Consider the following 17,914-nt stretch of genomic DNA (forward strand, 5'->3'; position numbering starts at 1 on the left):
GCATAAGAGTGGTATTCAAGTGTCTGTTTAGAGCATAATGGGTCCAATTGGCAAATGCAAAGGTTGGGGCCCAAGAACTAAGCCAAAGAGAAAGGAGAAGGACAAGTGGCAACCAATTGAGGCGGTATGGACAGTCCACAGAAAACATATAAGCAGGCAGAGCAGGTATGGGGAAGTCTACACTGAATCTTACCACATGGTGATAAGATTTGCTGGCTTCTTAGGGCAAATATTATCAAAATCAGATTTTGGACATGTCACTTCTGGTGTGCAGCCTGCTGAAAACATTGACTTGAGGAGTGAAGAGAGATGAAGTGGAAGAAGGTGTGCTGTAGGTTGTTTGAGAAGGGCAAGAAAACTAGTGAGCTGTGAGGGGCACATGGGAAAAGTAAGTGGTGTTGGCCAATGATAAAAGAAGTTAGAAGGACAGATATAAGCATGAGCAGATTTTACCAGTAAAATCTGCCACCCCCTGTAAGCCAGTTGCAGTCCATGCATTGGCTTTACTGGCAGTGGCTTGAAGTACAATGTGCTAATCACACAAAGGACAGGCAATCCCAGCGGGAAGTGCATTTAATTCATTGTGTGTGATATGGTACAAATAGGGTGGGGGCCAATGCTCCAAACAGAACCTATAGTAATTTAATCGACCACTGTTTGTAGTTTGTACACTTCTGTGTGATTTTTGTAGCTTTTGGTCATTCCACTCATAAGTTTACATAGTAAATATTCATACCGATTCCCAGAGTATAAATATTATAAATAAACTTAAATACAAGGCTTAGAAAAATATTACTTTTATTTTGCATCAGACATTGTTTGCTAATTTCCAGATTTCTACGGTTTCTTACCTCTTTGATGAAATTCATGAAGCGATTGCCAAACCTCCAGGCTTTGTGTCGATGACACTGCAATGAGTTGACTGTCATCTGAGGTGCCCTCTGGTAGCAAACAGACACAATATGGACCGCATCGTATGTCAGAGCAGCATCTGTCTAAAATAAAGGGCAATGGCATTGGGGTTGAGAAGAATCTCACAACTTTCTCTAAAAAATAATTTTATATATATATATATTTTTTCAAAGACACAAAGTATAAGTCCCACATTAAAAATGTAAAGTGTTAGTGTAGTTTCCCATCTAAAAGAGGTCAGTTTGCTGTGGTATTGTAGATGGGCATCATGTCTATTCTAAATGTCAGTTTATAAAATCCAATATTTTTGGAATATCACAAATACATTTTTCTTAATGTGAAATGTGCGCACCAGAATTTTAGATTGAGTATTGTATTTTTACAATATAACTCACTACCAGTGCCGTTGATAATAAATATACTGGATATAAGACAAATGATATAGTTACAAAAATACCTTGTCTAGTTCAGCTGCTGCACATCGAAAAAACTTTTGTGATTTTGCAACATATATGAACAAGGAAAAATGAGCTGAACTCCACCAGTCAAAGAATAATCATATCAGAGGAATATGCAGTGATCCACTTAAATAACCTGAGTGTGAAGTTTCAAAAAGTATTGTCCCAATTCGGAACTCTTCAAGGAACAATCTCAAGAACTGATATAAGCTTTTAAAAGGAATAAATTATCCAGAACAGCTATTAGAAGATGTTCCGAAGGAGTGCAGAGAATTGGATATGGATCAACTACTTCTCCCCTCTAAGAAAATTAATAAACTTAAAGATAAATGGACTAACAATGTACCCATTATCTCCAAATTTAAAAAGTCATCTATACAGATTAGGAGCATCATTTCGAAGAACTTCCCACATATTGATGCAAGATCCATTGTTAAAATGAGAGATAACCTATATCCCATGTGTGTTTTTTAAGAAATCGGACAATCTTATCAAATATCTAGACAAAGAGCCACTTTAGAGATAGAAGGAAGACTCTGAATTCAGAACACAGGAGTTCTACATGGTTAGTGAAAAAATCAATAGGGTGTTTCAAATGGGTTGGGTATGACATCCCGGCTGTTAGGATGCCGCTGGTCAGAATACTGACAGCGCCATCCCAACAGCCAGAATCTCGACACCCATAGGGAGACTGGAAAGAATTTTTCTAACCCCTACCCTAACCCCTACCCTAACCCTCCCTCGTCAGTGCCAAAACCTTAACCCCCCTAGTGCCTAAATTTAATCTCCCCCTCCCCGCACCCTAATCCTAACACTCCCTACCCAGTGCCTAACCCGAACCCTCCCCCTAATGCCTAACCCTAACCCCGCTACCTGACCCTATTCTCCTCCTAACACCGAGATACTTACCTTCAGGATGCAGGCGGACTTAACTTCAAGATGCCAGCAGTCGGGATACTGGTGCCGGGATCCCGACTTGTCGGGATTTCGGCGCTGGTATTCAGACTGTCGGCATCCTGCATGCCGGGATGCCGACTACATCCCTATTTAAATGGGGTGCTAGTACTAGCACCACATGTAAATTTATATCAAATAAATAAGAGTTTTAGGTCAAGTAATACCGGAGAGGTGTTCGATATTAAAGAATTTAGCAACTGCAATATAACTTATGCTGTATGTATACTTGAATGCAGTTGCTCCATACAATATTTGTAATATTTTTAGAGTCTGGTATACACATAGTATGAAATGTGAATAAATATGACACTTGGTTGGTGGTGCTCCCAAAAATTATTTGTGTAGAACACATGAATAATATTTTGATTAGAAGCAGAAAAACAAACAAGTCTTTCTGGGGCACTATTAGGAATTAGAGTACCCCAGAAAGACTTGTTTGTTCTTCTGCTTATCTGCAAAATATTATTAATGCTCCTTACACTATGTAGGGAGGACAGTTAGGTGTCTAAAATCTCACTTTGGAGCACAAACTGAATATTTTGAAATCAAGAGGTATACATAATATATATTTTTTGTTACAGTACATCAGACTGACCCATCAAGTGTCAAAATCACAGGAATAGAGGGCCTGATTCAGACCCATAGGGGGAGGGGCGCTAGATTGCACACCCTAAGCACAATGTGAGGTGCTACCTGCTGAGACTTGTAGTGCTGCAAGCATAAAGAGACAAATGCAAGTCCACACTCTAACCATGCTGAACCTAATAATATAACTGCTGAATAGCATCAACGAGGTTCTTTGCATAATAATGGCCATAATTATGGGCCTGCCACCGCGTCCAGGTGACCTCTATCAGGCAGGTCCCTAACACTCCCATGGAACAAATATAGAGCAAGGGACCCCCCAGGCCAACCCAGCAGAACTGTCCCATGGCATCACACTAGTTCAGACCCGAGCACAACGCTCGCAAGCAGGTTGATGGTCCCACACTGCGCAGGTGCATGCCGGAGCCAGCTCCAGTGTACGCATGCACGAGCCCCGGAGCGAGAGAGAAATTCTCTACACTCACTACAAAAAGGGCGGCTGTCGGTGTTGATCGACACCTCGCCCCATTTTGTAGGCAGAGCAGGGGGGTGGCTACACAAATGGAGGCATTCCTGAAGGAACGCTTGCCTTTTGTGGGCGGCCCTACTGACATCACTCTATTAGAGCAGGAAGTCCACTGGGGCTTGCGGCCACGAGACCCTACCACAAGGGTCTCATCGCAAGCCTGATGGTCGCGATGGTCTTGACCATTGCAACCATCAACTGGCCGCTCGCATAAGCTGTGGGTGGTCACCCACAGCTATGCAAGCGGCCAGGAGGCCATTTTTAATCAAAAAAGGGACACCCTGTTTCAGAGCGAGCGCTCTCAAAGAGCGTCCGGCTCTGAATCAGGCCCAGAATATGTATAACCTACAGAGAGGAGTGGAGACAGGTATCGTAAGCTATGCCTTTGTTAAAATGATTGGATTCACACCCTCAGATCGTTACATCCGGATGTGTTTATTGAATCCATTGAAATTGATTTGTATTTATTTTTTACATCTGATAACATATCTTCCTCTAGTTCTGTATCTGAGTAAAATGGTGGTGCGACCAGCACTAAGGTTACGTATTTATACACATCAAACTAGAATCCTTTTGGCCACAATCAATTTGGGTAGTTACATATAAGGAAGTAATCTCTAAATACAATACACAGTTTTGCATTATGTCATGAAGTTTGTTTGAATGACGAGAACAGCACTTATGCTATAGAGACAGAAATAGGAGATAGATAGAAAGTGACTGGGACAGGTGATGGGAGGGGGATTCTTTCAAAGTCACTTAGAAATATCCTTTAAAAATCTTTCAGTGCTGCATATACTGTATATTGAAGTCCAAAAATGTCCTAACGAAATGATATTCCATAAATAAATGTCCATAAAAATGTCAATAAAAATGTCCTTGACATTAACTCTTTAAGTGACATCTTCTTGGAGCAAATATAATGAAATTCCATTTTATCAAGAACAATTGTATTTAATATCAATAGTAGCATGTAAAAGACATATATTACCAGTTCTTACATGACTACTTAAATTCTAATTTGTTGGTAATGTTAATGGATTGCCACTGTTCATGCACACAAGCTTTTGTGATTTCTGATCCTTACTGTTTGGTTAATACAAAAGACAATGGTTGCTTCATTAATGGAAGAACACTCTGTTCCAAGGAAGTGCCATTTCTGAACCAGCTCCAAAATCGCAAATTGGCCCAATGAACTGGAACCTCAAAGGCTGCCAATGTATCATCTACTGTGTATGTTTGTATCCTGAGCAGATGATAAACAACACTGGAGGCTAGGTGGCATCTGGACTCTGAAGAGGCTGTTAAGAGAGGTGGAGCCCACTCCTCACGGAGACACAGACACAACCACAGGCTACTGTACATTGGCAAAATGATATGTTTGAGTCTTTGAGAGGTACATCCAGAAATGATAAAAGTGGAAAAATTGCTAAGGTCAAAACAACTGAGAGGAGATTCAGTGAAAAAAAATAAGTTGTATATAAAGTATAAAGTATAAATGGGAAGGGTATTGATAGAACATGGATGGAACAGTGTTTTAGGAAAATTTAGCAAAATAGATTTTACTCCACAGCTGTAATTTAAAAGCAGTATAATTGGTTATATATATTTCTGGTAGTTTTTTTTATAGTCTATTGTACACAAAATGTTAGTTATATTTGAACATGTAACACAATAAAAGTTTTAGTCTATGCATCAGCAGCACATTTCCACTTTTTACTCCATATTTACCTCCTGAGAGTCTCTTTGCAAAGGCCTGGGACATGGTCAGAGGAAGAGTTGTGGCAGACTGAGGGCATACATGCATGGCAACAAGATTATCCAATAACGTGCACCACACCCTCCTGCACTATCTGCACTGAAATCCTTCATCAACTGCCTTGTTGGGCAGAGTTATGTTATACAATATATAATAACTCAGTATTGCATATGATGCTACTCTGCTGTAAAAAAAAGGACTACAGGGGCTCTATATACAGTACATTGGTATAGCCCTTGGTATGTTCTATCCTTCCCTAACTCATACTTGCCTACACTCCTGGAAGTAATGGAAGGCTCCCTCACCCCCCAGAAGAGTAGGCACTTCTCCTAAATCCCGCCCACTTCCTAGTGAAGTGGGCAGAATGGGGAGAAACTTACCTAGAATCAGCGGTCCCTCGTTAGGGGGCGGTGCTTAATATTGTGATTTTATGATAATCTTGTAATTTGGCCCTGCCCTTAATAATATATACACTATTCGCTGGGTTTCACTGCGAGGGGGTGGTGCCAAATGAAATTAATGTCCCACCCTGCCCCCAACACTGCCTGACTGCTGACTCTCCCCGGGAGAATCCCGGGGAGAACAAATCAAAAGTCGGTAAGTATGCCCTAACTGTGTGGAATTTGTATATTCTCCCTGTGCTTGTGTGGGTTTTCTCCCACACTCCAAAAATATACTGTTAGGTTTATTGGCTCTGAACAAATAATTTAACCCTAGTGTGCAAGTGCAAGATTGTAAGCTCCACTGGGACAGGGACTGATTTGAATGGGCAAAAATTCTCTCTAAAGTGCTGCACTATATAAATAACTGGTAATAATTAATAAATAAATAAATAAATCATTGCTTTAGAATAATCTAATAGGTCAGGAATATGTTGCTTCCACATGAGTGACAACATCCTCAACAGCACTTTTGAGCATGTTCACTGCTTAAATCATTGTATGTTAACCCCTTGTACCAGGGACCCAGAAGCTGTATTTACATTCTTATACATTATGTTTTGTTTCTACTGAATTTGTTACCAAATTTTTGATATATTGAACTTAATATGTTGCATGACTCTATGACACAGCATATAATAAAAAATCCTATTTTTTTATCCTTAGTGGAATTGTATGGCAGGAACAACTACATATGTGGTGACAGTGGCTGAAAGTTTGGTTTGGGCTATTATGATAATTAAGTGATTGTCCTGGGAGTACAGATGATAAAATTAGTTACAGGTTACTTTCTGGAGATGTGAGTAATGATGGTCAGGGATCTGTATACTGGTGAAATATGATCTGAAATGTTTACTGATTAAATTGTTGTTGCAATGTCCAATAGTCAAATGGGGCCCACATGATATATATTGGCCAAGAGGGCATTGCATCATATAATAGTCAAATTGGTGTGAACTGTACACTAGTCAAACATCACCAATTAGAACCTTTACTTCTTAAGCCAAAGTTCTAGCATATTCTAGGATATCAATTTTTACCTACCACTATATATACACACCAATACTTTCCCTGGTACAGATACAGATTTTAAAGACTTGTTCCTGGAATTAGATGTTCTCATCTTTCAATACTGAGCAACAGCACAGCACATTTCTTGCTATCCTATATAACTAAGTCAATATAAGTCACTATCTTTTATCACTCCATGGGGTTTGTATGTTAATATATATTGAAGAGTGTTATTTTCAATTATAAAAAACATTATAGATCAGTAAACATGTCATTATGGTGATTGTAGTAAACCACGCTTCACCTAGGCTGTATCGCACATGGGTCCTGATTCTGAGCTGCGAGTAAAGCAAACAAGAGCAATTAACTGTGCATCTGGAAAAACCATGCTGCAATGCAAGGGGTGCAAATACATTTCAGTTTTGACACGCCCCTAACAAATCAAACTTTATACACATTTTATATCTGTTACACCTGCAATACAAGATGGTTTGTCCAAGTTGCATATTTACTTACTATTTTTTGCTTTACTTCCACCTCAGAATCAGGTCCAGTAAGTACATATACAGTATTGTACCTCTCAGCAACAAACTGACTTAAAACTATATTCAATGTTGTTTAACTCTGCCATTGCATTATGTGATGTGGTGAGTTATGAGTGTTACTCATCACCAGGGCCGTAGAGAGCGCCGCCGGGCCCAGGTAAAGAGGGGGCATGGCCTAATTGCAGGAGTCGTGGCCATGTCCCCTTGAGAAGCAAAAAAACCCACTTTTGTAGCACCGCTGCGCACTGGGGAGGGGGCACTGTGAGCAGCCTGTTGCAAACCTTAGGCATAGGAGATTGCTGTGGCTGCTGTAAGGGAAAGAGGAGGGGGGGGGCGGTGCCGGACTCGGGTCCCCGCCGGGCCCCTCTGGAAGTCCGGGCCCGGGTAAATTGTACCTGCTCCCCCTCTTCTCCGGCGCCCCTGCTCATAGCCATAACATTTTTCACTGCAGTTATTTTAAATGATAGCAGGTCAACAGGTCGACATTTGTAATTTCTGCATTCATAATGTCAACACCAAAATGTCAACAGTTATGATGTTGACATTGCTGAAACCTCAACAGGCAACATTTCAACATTCTCATATAGTGGTCAGGCTGCTAGTGGGAGGGTTAGGGTTAAAGTTAGGCATTAGGGGGAGATTAGGGTTAGGCTGTAGGGGGGGGTAGGTTAGGGTTAGACACTAGAGGGAAGGTTAGGGGTAGAAATTAGGGATGGGGGAGGAATAATCACCGGAATGCTGCAGCATCGGAGGTCTCACCCAAAAGAGATTATCAGATGACTGCTGGGACCCAAAAGCCACAATGGAGCCGCAGCAGTTTTCTGGAGCAGTGACCACTGAACCACCAGGGATAATATGTTGACATTAACATGTGGACATGTCAACTGCGTCTACACTGTCAACATATGAGGTGTGGCTATTAAATAACAAGGCTGTACATTTAAAAAAACATACTACGTGAGGTAAAAGGGAGTGGGGGATCATTGACCTTGAACTATCCCAAAACAGTTTTGCAAGTTTCACCCCTCTCGCACAGATAGTGTGCTGTCACACAGCATTCAAAGAAATTATGTTTCTCCCGTGTGTTGTAAATATGCTCAGTTCAAAAGTAGAGCAACGTGTTAACTTAAAATGTTAAGTTAAATTGAACAAAACACCCACCAAATCTTTCTGTATGCTAACTGAGGCTTACGGGGCAGACTGTATGTCCCGTGCATGTGTGTTTGAGTGGTACAAAAGATTTAGTGATGGTCATGAGGATGTCGCAGATGATGAACGTCCTGGAAGGCCTTGCACAGCAAAAACAAATTAAAATGTGGAAAAGATTTAGAAAAATTTTCAAATTGACCATTGACTCAGCATCCGAATGATAGCAGGAATGGTAAACATCGACAAAGAAACTGTTTGGCAAGTATTGCATCAAGATCTTAACATGACACACGTTTGTGCTAAGATGGTTCCTAGGCTTCCCACTACCGAGCAGATAGAAAATCAAAAGCAAATTTATACAGACATTTTAGCACAAATTCAAGCAGTTTAACATTTTTTTGATAAAGTTATTACCTATGATAAAAAAATGGATCTCCAGTATGATCCTGAGATAAAACGTCAGTCCATGCACTGGAAAACATCATCATCACCAAGAATGAGGAAAGCACATCAAAGCAAATCCAAATTCAAAGTCATGTTAATTTATTTCTTTCATATCAAGGATGATATTTTGGAAGACTGGGTACCAAAAGGTGCAACAGTGAATCATCATTACTACAAGAATAATAAGAAAGAAGCCTGAGTAGTGGAAAAATTATTTCATCCTTCATCTGGACAACACACCAGCCTACACAGCTCTATCTGTGAAGCAGTTTTTGGCCAAGAAACAGAGTGCAAAGCTAGAACACCGTCCATAATCACCTGACCTAGCACCGTGTGACTTCTGTATTTTCCCTGAAGTCAAATCTGTACTCAAGGGAACCTATTTTACATCAGTTACTGAGGTAAAGAAAAAAAAAAATAGCTTTTGAAATAGCTGACAGATAATGACCTACAGCTTGGCTTTGACCAATCGAAAATAAGAATGTAGTAGTGTGTGCATGAAGAAGGGGAGTACATACTGTAGAAGGGGAATGGAGTTAAAATGTACTTAATATAATTAAACATAAATTATAGCATCAGCCTCATTATTTAATAGCCACACCTTGTACCATACCACATCCTTTAAATGACGCATACATTTGCACTAATAACACTGGTAGCAAAAATTTTATTTTGTCAATATTATTACAATCTGTTTACTGCAAGTTGTTGACTATTAACAAGCTTTTGGTTCCATGGCAGAGGGTTTAGCATTGCAAAACCTATAGCAAAACTGCAGTATGTATGGGTAGTTCTACAAGTAGTTCACTGACAAAATAACTTTCATAATAAGCTGTCTGCATACTGAAATGTTACTGTCCAGAAAAAAAAGAAAAACTGCTAAAAATGGAAGGTAAATGGGCTGATTTATTTGGAAAGTAATGGTTTTCTCTGAGGTACAACAGTAGGTAGCTACTGTTTATTTCTGTTTGTGTAGTGGGACTAAATTAAGAAATACCAGTGCTTTGACACTATTGTTCGTACCGTCATTATTCCATCTTGAAGACCAGTCTCAGGCTTGGGAGGGGCTTGTAAACGTTCCATTGTCCATTTTTCTGCTATGGTGCTAACATAAGGATTCTCCACATTAAGTATCCGGAATCCAGTCAGATTAACCCCAGAGTAGCGATACGGATCCAGGTCCAATGCGTAGAGGTCCTATAAAACAAAATATAGATTTGAAGTCTTGCTAATACACTTTACTAGAACTTTATGACAAGGCATATAAATACTGTATCCAATTTCCCATTTTTATTAAATTTTATGTTTCTTTTAATGAAGCAGTTCCACACAATAGGTTAAGCCGGACTTCAAAACAACCACCAAAGTTTTGTTTCACTGAGGTAGTAAAAAAGTCATTTTCTAAATGGAGGAATAGTGAGAACCAAGATGTTTAATTATGATCATCAACTTGACAAGAATTTTAAACATCATATCTAAACACCACATGACAGCTAGTGCACAAACAGCCATCAAACATTATCATAAACAAAACACAGGAAAAAATGGTTAGTTAAAGAAAAAAGAGAAACAAACACTAGATAAAATTTTCCAATATTTTGGTCTAACTTCATATTTAGAAATGGGGTGCTGTAGTGTGTTAACACCCTTTTAGTCTGTTTATCTGTACATTCTCTGATCTGTTAATTATTTGACAGTCTTAAATCTTCTATTGATCGCATGTATTATTTGACATAATTGTCAACACAGTACTTGCAAATGTAAATGTAAGTTGGAAACATAGATAAATAATACTTAGATAATATATATATATATATATATATATATATATATATGTGGTCTTACCTACTGACACTATTATATAATTAGTTAAAGTCAACAAAAAATTACTCAATAGAACAATTTAATAAATACATTTTAAGGATAGAGTAATATATTAATTTTATCACAGTGGTTTATTTTTATATAATACACTTTGTGCCCTGGGATTGTTTAGTAGCTAAATCATTTTGGAATATTGTGTTTAATTGGTCTGTGCCACTTGCATGGAAACAGGCCATCAATCATTGACAAAGTCATCCAAATATGTCTATAGCTTGACAGGGATAGATGATCCCAACTCCCACCAGGAATTCAATGGAAAAAGTTTCAATATAGCAATTCTATAGATATAAGGAGCACAATTGCAGTCAGGCTTTTATGTTATTTGTTTATTCATATTTTTTTACTTTTTACCATACAATAGGATAGGATACACAATTGTCTTGTACCTACTTTTTATTTTACTCTTAGGAGGTATTTTGTCTTTACAGCAATTAAAACCCAAGAGTAATCTAGCAAAACTTATCATGCTTGGCATACAACCAGCTGTGTAATGTTGCCAGACGGAAAGTGGAAAATGGAAGGGCACGGCTGAGAAACGCATCTTAATGCATTCTTTGGCTAGGATGGATTTCTGGCTATTGTGTTTAATAACACAGAGATCTGCTGTTTCAGGAAATCTGATGACTGGATGACTAAAAAAACGACAGGAAATTGTTAACCTCTTCGGGTTGTGTCATGTTAGTAGCAATTAGACATGACAGGTTTTTTTTCAACTTAATTCTCAAATAAATTTGTTAACTCATCCAGTATTGTATTTTTTTATGAGGTCGTTCCTCCTGGAAAACTCTCCCACTCCATTTCTCCCCCTGCTGGTGTTAAAGTTGGCCAAATACATCAAGAGTGTACCTTCAGCGATAATACGAGTATTTGCTTGGTTTAGTCTGTATAACAAGTATCAAGTGTACCACCCTAATATTTGATCTTAGGAGGGTTATAAGAGCAAAATGAATGAATGAAATATGAACAAAACTTTTTTACAAAATATTTTAAATTATTTTTTAACAATTTATTGTATTTATTTATTTTTATTTGTGGAACTGAAAGCCAAAGTCCATGAATGAACTGATTGGCCAGGTTATACTGTACATGCATATATTCTCTCTGACTGGCCTAGTGAAGTGGAAAGAAAACACTTACAGCTTCAGCTAAGTATAGACAAGGCAACTGAGTATCAAACTGATTTTTTAACATAAATGAGCAAATAAATAAAACTACAGTGAGATTACAGCAAAAACCAGCCATCCTTCACGTCTCTGTGTTTGAATTTTGTTATTAGTGGTTTTCTTACTTTATTCAAATTGTATTTAAAAATGCACTTTGCAAAAGGCAAACAAATGAAAGTACAGCATGGTGATCGGAACTTCCTAAGAACCTACAAAATTCATGTCCCCTGTTTTTTTCTAAATAGGAAACCTTTCCCTTCTCCCAAATAAACTTCTTTGCCACTTTGACCTTATGTAATAATCTCATCCAACAAAATTATATCGAATTTTGCTTGTTGATGTATAAGCAGATGCATTAACAATTTAATTGTCTAATATTTTTTTCCAAAAAATGCCCAAAATTTATTATTTTTTTTATTATCAATCTATGTGCAAATGTATTAATAAAATGATACTGAATAAGGTTAAATATCTCTTATTTACATAATTTGACCATTTAAAAAAAATCAACAATTTTGGGGACATAAATGGAAAAAATAGGTTTAAACTTCTTTTTTCTTCTTATTGTAATCACACTTCATGAAGGACTCACTGCTGGCTAGGAGGCAGAGAGAGAAGGATTGCCTTTTGCAGCCACCCCCTGACAGTGCTTGTAGCCAGGGGAGAGAAGGAAAACTGTTCTGTAGCCAGGCCAGCAGAAGAAGGTTGGGGGGATATTGCAGCAAAAAACCAAGGGGTTGGCCAGGTGCTAGTAAAAAAAACAGTTGGTATTGATAAAATTTATAAAAACAAAAATAGAAGCAGCATCCCCTTCCCAAATCAAAAAACATCATCAATGTATCTGCAATAGAACAACAAGGCCACAAAGCAGCTCTTATTTAAGTGGAATCTTTGGGAGTTATTTGTACCTCTTTATTTATTCATCTGAATGTATCCACTCTTGAATGATGCATTTTAGAAATAAAAAAATATATTATACTTATATTGAAATCTATTTGTTGGTTTATTTTTTATTCTTTATATTATATTGTAATAATGTAATCAAGTTATATTAGCCAATATGATTAATTATTTAAATAAAAACAAACATACTGAGCACATGTGCCCATTAATTAATTATTATGAGCAATACTTGATTGGTGGACTGAATTAAAAGAATTTACACCAGCACCATTCATCAATGCCTCTGATGAAACTGCTAGTGTGTGTAGCAGAGAAATGCATTATGGCATTTCTTATCTCAAGCCATCTTCCTGGGGAGAAGCTCTGGATAACTTCTAAAGTTGATGCTGCATCAGGAAAATACTGTCTGCCTCCTATATATCTTCAGGTCACCCAATTGGTCTTTTAACAGTAAGCCTCTTTGCTACTACAGTGCAGTCACAATCAGATCAGCTATTTGATACTATGTAGCCATAAATACTGACTGACTTATAGCTTGTTGCCTCAGGGCTCAGTGCAACTATTGAACTAATATGTTTCACACACTAATCTAAGTGCTGTGCAATTTACCAACTAATTTCAAGCTATTAGCATTTATTGCTTAACTGTCTCATTTCAATAAATCATTGGACACTGTGACTGTGTCAAGAGAAGGGTATCTCACAGCTTTTGATAATCTTATGGACTGACATCATTGGCACATTAATCACATATTTACATCATATGCAGAGTGAATGACAATTTGTCTCATTAAGGATCAGTGACCCAGTATGTTATATACAGATTTCTACATAAGGATCCAAATCCAATGGACTGTTCAACCATCAAAGTGTGACTATAAGTATCAGCTACATGTCATCTCCACAAAGATTCAAGTGGAAGTTATTATATCTCCCCAAGTGTTACTAACACTCTTACATTCACAGATAATTTGCACTGTCTATAGCTCTACAAAGATTCCTCCAAGAGGTGACTATTCTATTAGTGACTTTATATTTCTACACTTAGGGTGTCACCATTACAATGGCCTCTAATAATACACGTATATATTTATTCTTAAAATTTGAAATATGGACCCTTTTTGCATATGTGTTCCTTATTTAGATACTAATTACATTTGGGTATAAGTTCATAGTGGCTTTATGTTGTTATTTACTGTGTATTATGGTATATGTATTTATTTATTATTTAAACCTAGGTGTATATTTATACATTTGAATTTATATTAAATTAATGTCTTAAATACTATTTGTGACATATTTTATTTAATTTAGCTCTCCTTTTTGGGAAGCTATTGTGCTTAGATATTCATTGAAACTTTCTGAAATTATAAACCTATTAAGATAACTTATCACAATCTTTTTATATTATGTGTTGTCTATTTAATTGTTGTGCCTAAATGTATTTTTATTTTGATATCAGTGTAACCTGTACAGTATATGTAGTGATAAGTGTGCATCAAGTGTATGATGTTGGTTAGGCCTGTATATAGAGATCAGCATGTATCAGTTTTGTGATATTGGTGTGTCCTCCTGTGTTAGAGATCTTTGTGTATCTGGTGTATAATGTCGATGTGACCTGTGAATAGATTTCAGGTGTGTGATGTCAGCATAACCTGTGTATAGAGATCAGTGAGTATCAGGTGTGTGATGTCAGTGTGACCTGTGTATAGAGATCAGTGTGTATCAGGTGTATGATGTTGGTGTGATCTGTGTATAGAGATAGATGTGTGTCAGTGTGTAATATCAATGTGATCTGTTCATAGTGATCTGTGTGTATTAGGTGTGTGATATTAATGTGAGCTCTGTTTAGTGACCAGAGTGTACCAGGTGTGTGATATCAGTGAGACCTGTTTATAGTGATAAATGTGTGATATCAGTGTGTCCTATGTATAGTAATCAGTGAATCATGTAATCACAGTCCAGCCAATTCTGCACAGTGATGTTATTTGTGCCATTGCTTCATTGGGGATGAGACAAAGTACATGATTTGTGTGCCCCTCCATCTCAAATTTGCCACCTCCAGCTTGCCTCTGGAATGGCTCCCAGGGGAAGAAGATTCAAGGTCAGAAAGTATGGTAGAGTATTCAGTGTCTATCAGGTGTATGATATTGGTGTGACCTGTGTATAGTGATCAGGGTGCAACAGGTGTTTTATATCAGTGTGGTCTCTGTAAAGTGAACAATATATACCAGGTGTGTGAAAGTAACAGTATGACCTGTGGATCAGGTGTGTATAGAGTAAGTAAATAGGATGGTATCATTGGAGGATGGGGGACCCAAACCAGAATCTTGACTAGGCCCCCCAGGGATCTTCATCTGGCTTTGGTGCTCACCTTAGTTTATTCCACGCCTTACCTCCCCAGTCAAGACTCTCCAGGCACAAAGTGGGCATATGTGTCAGAATTACACCAAACTACATGAACACCTATGTACAAACTGGTGTAGGTCTCACTCTGGACCAGCCCTATAATGTTTTAACAGGAGTATTTAGAATGAGAAAATCCACCAAAAAATGTATGCAATTGGCAACTATCCCATTAAGTCATTAAGTACAGCAACTCGATTACTAACTCTGTTCCCAATAAGTTTTATGCACAATACAATCTGCTTGACTTTACATTCCATATATTTAAGTGAAACCTGTCTAAGATTGCAAGTTCAGAACAGTATTTTATTGCAAATGATGCCTCTATTTATTCTGTGGGGGCTGAAGGGGATAAGCCCATATTCCAAAAGTCATTGAACAGCCATTTATTGAGTACCATCTGCCAGTGTTTGATTCATTGAACTGTATGCAACCTTGATTTTTGGCAAAAACTTGCATTTTACAGTGCCAAATGTTTACACAAAGTACTGAGTGTTGACATGGGAGCATTTAGATGCTTTCAGTATAACATAATAGGCCAATTCATTAAGATTCCCAGGGCCTCGTACCACTGAATCCTAGGCACACGCAAAAACAAGCTAAGTACACAGCCCCAAGGAAATGTGAATTAAAATGTCACACTTGCAATATATCACTGTTCAGTGTTCACCAATGGCATAATCAGAGATTCTTTTCTTTTTCTATTGAAAGAGAGAAAGTATATATAGGCAAACATAATGCTTACATATAAAAGGGTATACAATTGCAATTAAAATAAATAGTATTAACTTCCCAGTAAAGTATGTATTTTTGTCTTTGGATTATATGCAAAAACTGTATATGAGTGTGTAATACTTTAGTAGATCAATTGGCCAATTTTTTGACACTGCCCTGATTGCTGTGCTTTTGTCACTTAGTAAGTGCCCATAACGATTCACCGGCATAGCATGGTAATATTATTAACAGAAATTTTTATGTGGGCTGCGTTAACATACTGTACATTTCAGAAAACCGTGATGCCTGAAAAAGAAGTTGTCACAGCATCATAGATGTACCCCTTTAACCCCTTGTAACTAGAGATGCGCATCTACCCATGACTTTTTGGTTGTGAATTTGGATCCAGATTCATATTTGTGTTTTGGTTTTGAAAAATCACGCTCACATGTTTTGGGTTTGGATCTGTATTTTAAAAAAATTAAAAAAATTACAAAAAACAGCTAAAATTGCATCATTTGGACCATTTCAACTCAGTTTGACCAAAAGTGATTTGGAAATAAGACTCAGTTCGACTTGGAACCCCTAAATTTGGTTGTTATTGGTTCTCTGAGGACCGGACCGCACATCTCTATTTGTAACCTTTAATGCAAGTGATATATGTTAAGTACTCAATGAGAAAAATGGGGGGGGGGGTCAACTTTTTTCACAACTACTTGCTTTTTTTCTGGAAAAATATTTATAGAATAAATAAAAACATTATATAAAATATTTTTAGGGCATATAACATTTTTCACATAAAGGTAGCAGAAGGGTGTATAAGCCTTATGCTACATAAGTGGTTAGTCGTGGTGCTAATAGGTGGTTTAGTTGCAAGTAGTCAGATAGTTTAGCTTGATAGGTGTAGTTGGGGCCAGTTATCCTATTGTAGTGTAGCAGGGTAGGGTCTTATGAGTTTATATAAGTGAGAGTCAGGTTTCAGTCACTTTTTTTTTCTTCAGGATTCCTCACCCACCCGTCCCTATCATGTTCTGTTGTATGATATGTTGTGGTTATTGTTGTGTTCATCTGAATTAATTCAACTTTGAACTTAGCAAAGGTTCATCTAGGCCTCTCAGTGGCCAATAGTAGGCAAGCTGTCTCTGCCCTAAGAGGGGACCTGGGCTTTCTCATTATGGTTGGGCTCCAGTTGTGCTATGCTGATAGAGAGGTGAGTGTTGGCCTTAGCAGCTCAGTTAGTATCTTGGGGCATACAGCTACCCCCCATTGTTAGTTAAGTACAGTACATCTTGGCTGGAGCTGAGTTTTGTAATGCTTTCTTAGGCCACCTTTATTCAATCTATATAAATGAAATCTGTACCCATTTTTTACTTCCCAATACTTGTATCTTATGTCTTTATTTTTAGTTTAATGCATTTTGGTTTATTATATTTAGTGATAATAAATCCTGAGGTTCTCAGACTATAGACAGCTTAAGTATTATCCTTACCCTTTACTTTCTCAAAATGTTTTCTAATTAACAAGTAATGTATATAATAGAAACATAGGTATATCCCTTGCCAGCATGACCACAATGATGCTAGTATATAATATGATTTTAATAGAGCTGCGGCCAAAACATGCAGTATGAGAGATGGAAAGGAGTGGTTGCGCTTGTAAAGTGGCAGCAGCTTCTTCTACTGAGTCTGCTGTGTATTTATATCTGAGCACTCAATCACTGCACCAGACCAAAGAGCCCAGAGAGCAGCTGCCAGTAAGAAGAGACAGGCATCTTAACATGAGGTGGGAGAATGTGTGATTAGAAATCTCAGTTCTGTCTCCTACTGGCTATACTATGCACTTATGTTATTTATATGAGATCATTGTTTTATACAGAAAGTTTGTTGTTTAGACTCCCTTCCCTATAGCCTATACTGTAGACTATCTATAATGTTAATTATTTATACTGTATTACAAACACTGTCCAGTATATAAGGAGAACAATGTGTACACATATGTCCAGGACCAGTGTTAGGGTCTTCTGCCACTCCCTCAGACTCCAAAACTTGCTCCAATACTC

General features: G+C 37.8%; 1 protein-coding gene across 1 annotated transcript in view; it reads right to left on the reverse strand.

The window, feature by feature from the left end:
* Nucleotides 1-17,914, reverse strand: part of GRIK3 (glutamate ionotropic receptor kainate type subunit 3) — a 707,216-nt gene that overhangs the window by 331,912 nt on the left and 357,390 nt on the right. The window contains exons 6-7 of the mRNA XM_088461525.1: nucleotides 9,810-9,983; nucleotides 852-995 (exon numbers count right to left, since the gene is read on the reverse strand). Coding sequence (XP_088317651.1) covers nucleotides 852-995; nucleotides 9,810-9,983 — 318 coding nt within the window. The remainder of the gene's footprint in view (nucleotides 1-851; nucleotides 996-9,809; nucleotides 9,984-17,914) is intronic.

Source organism: Taudactylus pleione, unplaced genomic scaffold (genome assembly GCF_031769625.1).
Source record: "Taudactylus pleione unplaced genomic scaffold, aTauple2 ptg000007l, whole genome shotgun sequence".
In the NCBI taxonomy this organism is placed as follows: domain Eukaryota; kingdom Metazoa; phylum Chordata; class Amphibia; order Anura; family Myobatrachidae; genus Taudactylus; species Taudactylus pleione.